The sequence below is a fragment of the Mustela nivalis genome (genome assembly GCF_964662115.1).
Source record: "Mustela nivalis genome assembly, chromosome: 11".
Classification (NCBI taxonomy): domain Eukaryota; kingdom Metazoa; phylum Chordata; class Mammalia; order Carnivora; family Mustelidae; genus Mustela; species Mustela nivalis.
This window is the reverse complement of record NC_139030.1, coordinates 110,732,937-110,743,211: the sequence shown is the minus strand read 5'-3', so window position 1 is coordinate 110,743,211 and position 10,275 is coordinate 110,732,937. Positions and strand designations below refer to the sequence as shown.

The 10,275-nt window shown below is 42.6% G+C and overlaps 1 protein-coding gene across 4 annotated transcripts; it reads right to left on the bottom strand.

Annotated features, from left to right (window-relative positions):
* Positions 1 to 554: 554 nt before the first annotated feature.
* LOC309844364 (serine protease 58-like) lies at positions 555 to 3,859 on the bottom strand. Of its 4 annotated transcripts, none has more exons than XM_082691072.1 (6): positions 3,731 to 3,859; positions 3,315 to 3,436; positions 2,608 to 2,788; positions 1,939 to 2,192; positions 1,180 to 1,328; positions 555 to 792 (listed from the first exon to the last, which is right to left on the bottom strand). In XM_082691072.1, the coding sequence occupies exons 2-6, from the start codon at positions 3,370 to 3,372 to the stop codon at positions 643 to 645; spliced, it is 792 nt and encodes a 263-aa protein (XP_082547198.1). In that variant the 5' UTR covers positions 3,373 to 3,436; positions 3,731 to 3,859; the 3' UTR covers positions 555 to 642. The 4 variants fall into 4 exon arrangements, with proteins under 4 accessions (XP_082547198.1, XP_082547199.1, XP_082547200.1 ...); XM_082691073.1 differs by having other exon boundaries at positions 3,315 to 3,429; XM_082691074.1 differs by having other exon boundaries at positions 3,315 to 3,409.
* Between the last annotated feature and the right edge of the window lie 6,416 nt (positions 3,860 to 10,275).

Genomic DNA, 10,275 nt, shown 5'->3' with positions numbered 1-10,275 from the left:
GGAAAGATCTCTCAGGGGATCCTCCCTTCTCCTGCTGGTGGTCTGACCCATCTAACTCCTCTCTGCACCCACTTCTGCTTCATCTCCTAACCCTCTTTGCAACCTTTGTAGTTCTTATTGTCATAAAATTCCAGCCTCCATCTCTTAAAAATTATGTTGCCAGCAGCCTAATAACATTGCAGCACTTACTGAGCCTTATTAGATATGATGGAGTGAAAAGGTATAGGCCTGACTCAGAGGCCTGACTCAGCTCTAAGTGATGTCAGACAAAGGAGTCACCTTGGGTCCCGCAGTCTCACCATCACACTCCTGAGGCCCATATGCCCTCTGGAGGGTAGAGGTTGGAGGAGAACTGCTCCATACAAGTCTGAGCAAACCATGGAAGGTGAGTAGAAAGTTGGAGGAGTGGAAGGGAGTGGTGAGAAGTTAGCTTATTTAGGAGAATGTTATCCAGCTCAAATCCTTTGGTGATCATTCAAGCTAGGACTGAGAAAGGAAAAGGGAAGTCAAGAGAACAGAAGGAAGAGACTATTTCTGATAGCCAAAGACTCTATCCCCATCTTTTTATGAGACTTGAGGGAAAGGAAGGGTCAAGATGGTAGACCCAGTTCTGAGGCCACTGGGAGAGGGAAGGGAGAGAGCTTAGTTGCTGTGGATGACTTTGTGGATCCAGTCTGTATAGTGGGAAACCCTGGTGTAGTAGCCAATATCACCTCTCAGAATACATCCTGCTGACCAAGATAGGATCCCATGGAGCTGATTCTGGCACAGGATTGGGGCAGCTGCTAATTCCTGTTAGGAAAAGGACAGATGGGTCAGACAGGAGAGCCAAAACAAAGATGACCTAGTACCTAATGCAAAGTCCCTATCTGAGGGGTCCAGAATAGAGAGATTTAGGTGACAAGGACAGGGAGAAATGTCTGGTGGACATGTTGGGCACGTCCCAGCACTCATTCCAGGCCACATCAGAGTTAGCCATGAAGAAATACACTTTGAGATGTTCTCACTCTGGCATCTAATTTCATTCATTATTGGAAGGACACATCCAATCCTGGGTCCCACCTACCTTTACCTCTTCTTGAATGTAGAGACAGGACATTAGATTGCGTGAGGGAGATAAATGGACCCCAAAACAGTGTCCCAGATCAAACTCAAACGGGGCAGAGGGAAAAGAGTTACCTTACATGTGTGTGTGCTCTCCAGAGATGATCCCGCACAGAACATGTTCTCTGTGATTTTAACAGGAAATTCTCTCACAGGGGACTCTTTGCAGTCATCATTAGGGAACCAAAAGACAGTCTGGTTTATCTGCATATCGGGCTCTGTGTCTATGCACATGAGCATGTGCACATACACATGCACAGAGAGAGAGGGAGGGAGAGAGAGTGAGAGAGAGAGAGAGAGAGAAGAGGCTTTGTTTTTCTTTGAACCTTAGCATGTTCATCTCCCTTTCTTCTCCCCTTCCCTCCCTCTTTTCTGTCATTAACCTCTCCATCATTCAATCAAAGAAAAAGCCAAAATGAAAAGGAACCGAAGAAGAAACATAATGAAAGGAGAAAACCGTGGTCTAGTCCCAGCGTTGCAAACTGCATACCTTGGGCTTGTGTTTGTGAAGGCCTGTCTCTTTGTTTCTAGTGAATAAGCCACACTCAGCTTCACCAGCAGGATCGCCAGCCAGCCCCATCCTCACCCAGACACCTTTTCCCCCTCACCTGGGGGATGAATGAGCCAAGAACACTGGATTCCAGACACCTCCCGCCCTAAACAGTCATGTTACCAGTTTGGGCCTCAGTTTCCAAATGAATCAAACTAGAGGTTAAGATATTATAAGTTCTCAGGCTTCTTCCAATTCTCATGATCTATAATAATAATTATAAGATGATCCTCTTTGAGTGGATACTTAAGAGGCACTAAGGGTCTGTCTTGAAAGTCACTCACTGGAATTCTTCCATTCCCAGCCCCAGCCAGAGACGGTGCACTTTTCCCCTCTTCTGTCATCTGTGGTATTGGGCAGAACCACCAGCTTCACCTGATCATTGAGCTTTTGAGGATGATTCAGCTTGATAAGCATGAGGTCATGCTCAGCAGAATCCCGGCTAAAATCTGGGTGTTGAACAGTAAGCATGGGTCTTAAGTTTCCAATCTTGTTTTGGAAACTCTCTTTTGAATCAGCAATGTTTATCTCAAGAAATCTGGAATAGGCCATGAAGGATTAGATATTATTCTATTGTTCACCTTGTATCCTTTCTCCCCAACTTGCTTTGTGACTTTGCATGAATTCCTTCCACCACAAGACCTCCATTTCCTTGTCTGGCAAATGAGTGATTCTACTGCAGGTCTATAACTCTTTGATCTGCACCACATTGTATATAGACCTTTCTTCCCTACCGATTCATCCCCTAGTCCTCAACTTCCCCAGTTCCTTCTGTCTACATCACCCCCGAACTCTAACTCATAACCACCTTGATCTATTTCCTGCCTCCTCCCAATCCCTTCTCAGGCTTGAAAACCCCTGGGCAAGTTTCTTCAGGGCTGATTCTCAGTACCCCCATCGCCATCTCGGTGACTAGGGGGGCTACCTCTCCGTTTAGACCCCCCATTACTCACGGCAAGAAGCAGTGGGCCGCAGTGAGAACCCACTGTTTGTGGATCAGGGTCCCCAAACAAGGCTCATATTCTGAGTTCAGGAAAACCAAAAAGGTTGGTACAGTTTTGCTATCCATCTGATTGAACTGCTGGGCTAATTTTACTTGTACTGGTGTTGGTTTTACAGTTTTTGTTGTCACTACTGTCAGGAAAGGAAGACAGAATTTTAGAGACGGACAGACATTCCAGAAGATGGAAGTCTGAAACACTTTATGTGGACATGCTTGGAAATAGTCAATGTGTCACTGATGTTGGAGGTGATACTGAACCATTTCTCAGTCCTTTTGTTAATTTTCCCTTAGCCTTCTCTCTGCATTTGCCTCCTCCTCCTTACTCCTCCTCTCCTTTCTTCCTTCAGCTTGATTATCCTCTCTTTTCCTCAAGCTTCCTTCCTAACTACATAGCAAAATCACGTTCTCTTGCTGACACCCACTATCTACTGTGCCAAGTCTTATTATCTCAGTCTGAGTCTTCTCTTGCACCCATGGAGCCAGAGGAAACTGGCTCTAGATAGCTGAGCGTACAAGGCAACTTCTAATCACAGGGTCCTAAATTCTTATCTTTCTAACTACTGTTGTCTCCACCCATCTTATCTAGACCCATTTCCTACATTTTACTCCAATACAACCTTTTCAAAGTTTTAAGCCAAATTAGGTACCAGCACTCACCAGTCGCTGTCAGAATGTTGAAGACTAGAAAGAGGTGGTTCATGTCTGTGATCTCCATGTCCTCTAGCTGTAAGTAGACCTAGGAAGGGAGTGAACTACCACCGAGTCTGACCTCCTAGAAGCTTTGCAAAGGGAGAAATATCAAGGGGGTGGGAATATCAAGGGAGCAAAATGCTCCGAACCAAGGGAGGATGGCATCAAAGGGGGGAAAGACAGCCAGACCCTATTTCTCTAGAGAGTCTGCCCTCCCATTATAGTCTGGGAGATTTTTCTAAGGGGAAATTCCTGACCACAGAGGGATATCCTGTGAGTTAAGAACTTTATTACCAAAGAGAAATCTCAACTGGCCAATTGTGTCTGCCTTACTCCACTGTCTCCGGTAATACTTCAGCCCCCGTTCCCTTACATTTACTCACCTGTCCTCACTTTGTGTGGCTGATCTTCATCTACCTGTGTGACATTCACTAGCCCTCAACTTCAAAATAAATTCCCTCCACTCTGTGCTAGAGCCCTCATCTAACCAACTAAGCCTTCCCCATGTCACATTGACTCTTGCCCAAATGTCACACTGGCTCCACAGCATAGCATTCTCTCGTGTCACAGACCCCACACCATGTCATCTTCCCTCTAATCCCCAGATACAGCTGACCTCTCCCTGAAGCTTTGCAGAGCCACATAAAGACAGACAGGGCTCAGCATGGAGTTCCCTCAGAATAAAGTCAAAGGGATAACAGGTAGAATGTATCAGTTGGCTTTTGCTGGCAAATTTCCTCAAAACTCAGTGGCTAAAAATGATAGTTAATTTTGGTCACAATTCTGTAGGTTGCCAGTTTGGGATGGTCTCCGCAGGGCTCACTGATGCATCTGTAATCAACTGGCGGCCAATGGTCCCACAAACATGTCCAACAGTTGGCTTGTTGTCAGCTAGAGCGATGAGGATAACTAGGCCATGGGTCTATCACTATTCAACAGGCTAGTCTAAGATCATTTATATGATGGTAATTGCAAAGTTCAGAAAAATGGTATATCTCAAGGCCCAAATCTTCAGGCCTTTACATATGTCATATTTACTAACGTCCCATTGGCCAAATCAAGTTGCATGGCTGACTCACAGTCACAGGTAGAAAAGAGTCCACTACCTGATGGGAGAACGTGTAAAATCATATTACAAAGGCAGAGATAGAAGGGGCATAGTTTTCGGCCATGTTTTACCTGCCATTTTATTGTGTACATTTTCAAACATACAAAAAATTTAAAAGCACTGTACCGTGGATACTACCATGCCTCCTCCTTATTTTCTTCAACTAACACTTTACTATCTTTGTGTTATCACGTAGCTATCCATCTATCTACCACATAGAGGCAACCAGCTTACTCTCCTACAGTCTGGTTTCTTCTCCCTCCTCTCTGACAGCAGCTCCTTCTCTCACAGCTGTCACCCTCACCATATAGTCCCTGACTATATGGCTGTGACCGTGATAGTTTTCAAACTGGCCTTCTTCGACAAGCTATCTCCTTCTCTGTCCAACTTGCCAGAGTGATTTTTGTTGTTGTTGTTGTTGTTGTGCTCTTGCTTGAAAGCTTACAGTTGTTCCTCATGCCCATTTCTTCATGTCTAAACTCCTAGCTTGACTGCCAAGGTCCTCAGTAACCTGACTGACACATGACTCCGTAGGACTATGACATAATGGGCAAAGTCAGAGTCCCTGGGTAATCTCCAAAGGAGCCTGTGTCCTTCAAAGATCTGTTGGTGGACTTACCCCTCTCTGACCAACCCTAGTCTCTGTGTGTCCTAATGTCTTTTAAAATTGGCTATAATCTTTGGCTTTTAGCCCTCTTAGCTTGGCCTCACCTGGACAGCTCCCATCAGCACGTCATAGGCACCAATTTCTGCTCTGATCTGGGTATCTTTTCCTTGGATTCTTGTCAAAAATCTCATGACTGTCATGCTTCCATGGTCATCTGTTTCCCTACTGATGAGCAAGGACTGGTCAGAGGCCTGTTTTGAATATATTCTTCTGACTGGCTGTGAGTCCTTGGCTATACATCCTGGGTTCATACAAGAAAGGATTCTCATCCAACCTCTGATTGGACTGCTTCTCTCACTAAGACCTTTCTCGGCTCCCTCTCTGTGCTAATCCCTGCTGGCACCCAGTGAGCTCCACTTGTTCAGACTGGGTTTTATGAGCCCCTCAGATTCCAGTTTGTCTCCACTGTCTCTCCAACCGAACTATTCCCTGGTGCATTATTTTTCTCTCTTCTCTACTGTAGACCTTGCACCTTGGTCCACTAGTTTCTTCAGTATTCTTCACATTGAGCACTTCCCTCCAGGCTCCCTTTCATTCTTTGGTTCACTGTATAAACAAGATTGGGCGCATCCACCCTACCTCACCGCTTATCAGGGAGTCTGCTCCTGTCCATAACCCTTGCTGAATGACTCAAGCCTGGATGTCAAGGGCCAGAATCTGGATCCTCAGAGACACTTCCTGGATCAGTGCCCCGTACTACCGGATCTGGGTTGTCATCTCCACACTCGTTGTTGATCCTATCAGACACTCACATGCTTCGGGATGGTCTCAGATTTAAGAAGCTCTATTTACCTGGCTCATGACCTTGACTTAAGCACAGGATTTGTATCTGATTCTACTCTGCATCCCTAGATATTAAAATAATACTGATACTGCATAGTAGATTTTTAAAAAAGATTTTATTTATTTATTTGTCAGAGAGAGCGAGCACATGTAGGGGGAACAGCAGGCAGAGGGAGAAGCAGGCTCCTTGCTGAGCAGGGAGCCTGATAGGGGACTCGATCCCAGGACCCTGGGATCATGACCTGATCCAAAGGTAGACGTTTAACTGACTGAGCCACCCAGGCATCCCTGAATACCGGATTTTATACACACACAAATTCATGCATACACATGCATGTGTATTACTTTTTTTGAATGAATAAGTGAATACCACCTACCTCCTGATTTAAAGCTCCCAACAGCCTGCCACACTGACCTGACTTCTAGATAATGTCAGCTCCCTGGCTTGCCTCAGGTCACTTCCTTGTGAGTTAATGGGAAGAGCATTTCAAGATTATGGCTTTTGATTCTAAGGATCAGGTACTAGACATCACTGGCATGAGATTTAACCTTTTATGTCTTTTAAAAGCTTAACTGAAGTATAATGGTATACAACAAATTGCATATTTAAAATGTACAATTTGGTAAGTTAATGAGAATAGTCCCAAAAGATTCCTTATGCCCCTTTGTAATTCCTCCTCCTTCCTCCAACCTACCAGCTTATCACAAAGCAACCACCGATCTCTTTCTGTCCCTAGAGCTTAATTTGTATTTTCTAGAATACTAGATAAATAGAGTCATTACAGGTAGTTTTCTTTTTTGGTCTAGCTACTTTCATTCGGCATAATTAATTTGGATTCATACATGTTGTTGTGTGACTCTAGAGTTCATTTATTTTCACAGCTGAGTAGTATTCTATTGTACTGATAGACCAAAATTTATTTACCTATTGATGGGATTTTTTGTTGTTTGCAGTTTGGGATTATACAAATAGAGCTTCTGTGAATACTTCACATATGTGGGTCTTTATGTAGGTGCATATGTGTGTATATGTCTTTATGTAAACATATGCTTCCTTTTGGGTAAATAAAGATGAAATGATTGGATCATATATAGTAAGTGTATATTTAACTTTGAAAGGAACAGTCAAACTGTCTTCCCAAGTATTTTACATTTTGGGGGGCCCTGGATGGCACAGTCAATTGAGCTTCCAACTCCTGGTTTTAGTTCAAGTCATGATTTCAGGGTTGTGAGATCAAACCTCTCATCAGTCTCCGAACTCAGAAGGAGTCTGCTAAAATTTCTATCTCCCTCTCCCTACTCTCTCTCTCTAAAGTGAATAAATAAATGTTTAAAAAGTATTTTAAAGTATTTCACCAGAAGTGTAAGTGTTCCAGTCCCCCTATATCTTCACCAATACTTGGATATGTTCAGTCTTTTTAAAAGTTTTTAAATTGAGATGTAATTGACACATTATAATGTACTAATTTGAGGTGTACAATGTGTTCTGTCTTTTTAACTTCAGCTATTCTCCTAATTGTGAAATAGTGTTTCAGTTTGGTTTTAATTTGCATTTCTCTGTGACTGATGATGTTGAACATCTTTTCATGTGCATATTTGCCATCCATACATCTTCTTTGATAAAGTGTCTATTCAGGCATTTTGCCCATTTTTAAACTGGGTTGTCTCATCCTTTAAAATGAAGATGTGAAGAATTTTTAATATATTCTGAATAGGATTTCTGCAATTCTTCCAGTAGCTGGAGGAATGGACTCCAATAGGTCTATCCACATGCTTCTTCCCTAGACCTGCTCGTTCCCAATTTTTGAATCTTTCTCTTTCCAAACCCCTGACTAAGAAGCTACATTATTCGTTGCATGAGTCTTAAATTTTTATTTCAGGCTACTTTTCTTTCCACACAATATAGATGACCAGATGTACCCCCAAAGATCTTCCCACTACTGCTGTCTTCTAAGGCCATCTTTGGATGGGGGTCATAATAGTGGTTCATTCCTGGCTTCACCACATACCAAGCTAATCCATTTATGTATCAGGACAGGTTTTTTTCTTTTCCATGAGCTGATCATAAGGGAACTTGCCTGTCCACCACCGCACTCCCCCCCAAAAAAACCATGAATGTAAGCTGAGAGAGATGCAATGGTGCCATAGTGATGGTTGAAACAGGGATCTAAGCCATCTACACATGCAGCTTACTTGTCCTTTGATGTACCACTTTCATCTCACTACGGACTTTTGTTGGGTTCACACGACCTTATGATTTAGTAGATTTGATGGAACACACCTTGTCACAAACAGTTCTGGCTGCACAGTCACTGGATGTCCCGAGATCAGGTATTCTGTCTCTACCAAAGCCTAGTAGCACATCAGGAGCTATATTTTGAATGGTGTCTGCCACAGATGGTGTAACATTGTTCCAGAACTCTAACGTCTTCATAATGATTCTTTTACCAGAGCTTGCTGGAAACTCCATAAAATGTCTTTTCCCGTCACACATACCTTTAATAGCCATAAGTCTGTTAGGCAGTATAGCTAAGGTCTCTCATGAGGTTACAGGCAAGATGCTGTCCGGGGCTGCAGTCATCTGAAGGCTTGATTGGGGCTGGAGGATCTGCTTCGGCGATGGCTCACTTACACAGCTTTGGGCAGAAGGCCTCAGTTCTTTTCCACATAAATATCTCTGAAATGGCTACTCCAGTGCCTTTATCACATGGTACCTGACCTCCCTCATGTGAATTGATCCAAAAGAGAGCAAGGAATGAAGTTGTAATGTCTTAGAAGTCACATATCATTACTTCTGCAATATTCTATTTGTTAGAAGTAAGTCACTAAGGCCAGACCACACTCAAGGGGACAGGAATTAAGCTCTGTCTCTTGAAGGAAGAAATACCAAAGCATTTGTGGGCATACTTAAAAACCACCACATATGATATCTTCAATATTGTGATGATATGCAGAATGTCCAGGCAGTCTAGGTTCCTTTGCTTATATTACCACAGAGAGTAAAAGAATTAATGCTGGTCAAGACTGCAAATGTTTGTGTCATTCACATACTTCTGTTTCCTTGCCTTGATAGGAATAGAAATGAAGGCATTTGCTAATCAATGTAATGTACCTGCGGCCATATTAGCCCGTGTCAGCAGAGATATTACATCTGGCACAGCCACAGCAATCAGAGCCACTATTTGGTTGACTTTATTATTTCCCAGGATCAGACGTTTTTGTAAGGGTGATACTGGCAAATTACATGGGGATAAGTGAGGGCCATCACCCTGTGTTCTTCAGGTCTTGACTGGTAGCACTAAATGCTGCATTTCCCCCAGGATGTGATACTGTTTTTTATTCACTATCATATGAAGGGGCAAATCAGTTTCAGATATTTCACTTTGTCTTCCCCACTAATACAGCTTTCATCCCGCAGCACAAGAAATCAGTGTGGAGGTTCCGCCAGTTACCCAGTATATACATTTCAATTACACATTGGTGTACCAGAGAAATTACTCTTTCTTACTCTAGTTTTCTCCATAGAATTTATTACCATCTCTTAATAGTACTTATTAAGTATAACTTAATATACTTAACTCATTTTAATATACTTATTCATTTTATTATCTGTCTCCCCAATGAATCTAATTTCCATTAGGACAGGCATTTTTTTTTTCTTTTTTAAAAAACTGATATATTTCCAATGCCTACAAATTAGCTAATACATCCCAGAAACCTAGTTCTAGCATAACAGGCATTCAGTAAGTTCTTGTTAAGTGAAAGAATAAATAGTGCCTGACGCACTATTGTTGTTATTATTGTTCATTATTGTTATTGTTATTGTTAGAATTGCCCTAAGAGTTTGCCGTCTCTCCCAGCAAGTGTGAATTCAAGTGTGAAACATTCACTCGGAGCAAATTAGAGAATGCTTTCTAGAAGAGGATCAGAGATGACTGATGGCACCTCAGGTGTCCCATGAACAGTACCTGTGTTGGTGTTTGGCTGAGAGGTGGAAGGCGGACCATGAGGGAAACCACTGCAGGGTCCTCGGCACTTTCCGTCTCTCTCTCCTCCCCTAATGTGAACTGAAGCACAAATATTTAAAATTTGTTAATAGTAAATGTTTAATGTCTCACATTTTCCAGTGGTAATTAATGGGTTTTTTTTAGCCTCCTAAGATGGAATTTCTTGTTTTTAAAGCATTGAGCCATAAAATACTTAAATACTTAATACTTAAATACTTTCAGGCTTTCTCTTGAAAAAAGGATATGGCTATTGCCATATTTACTGGCATTTAGAAGTGGATCCTCATTTCAAAGGAGGCCTGTGCTTTTCTATTTTGTCACAGCCATCACCATTCTTCGTTGCCTCTTCCATACAGTTGTCAG

Coding starts and splice junctions, on each gene's coding strand:
- LOC309844364 (XM_082691072.1), bottom strand. CDS start 3,372: ATGGAGATCACAGACATGAACCACCTCTTTCTAGTCTTCAACATTCTG. Junction 2,789..3,314: donor CAACATTCTGACAGCGACTG/GTGAGTGCTGGT, acceptor CTTTCCTGACAG/TAGTGACAACAAAAACTGTA. Junction 793..1,179: donor AGAGCACACACACATGTAAG/GTAACTCTTTTC, acceptor TTTTCCTAACAG/GAATTAGCAGCTGCCCCAAT.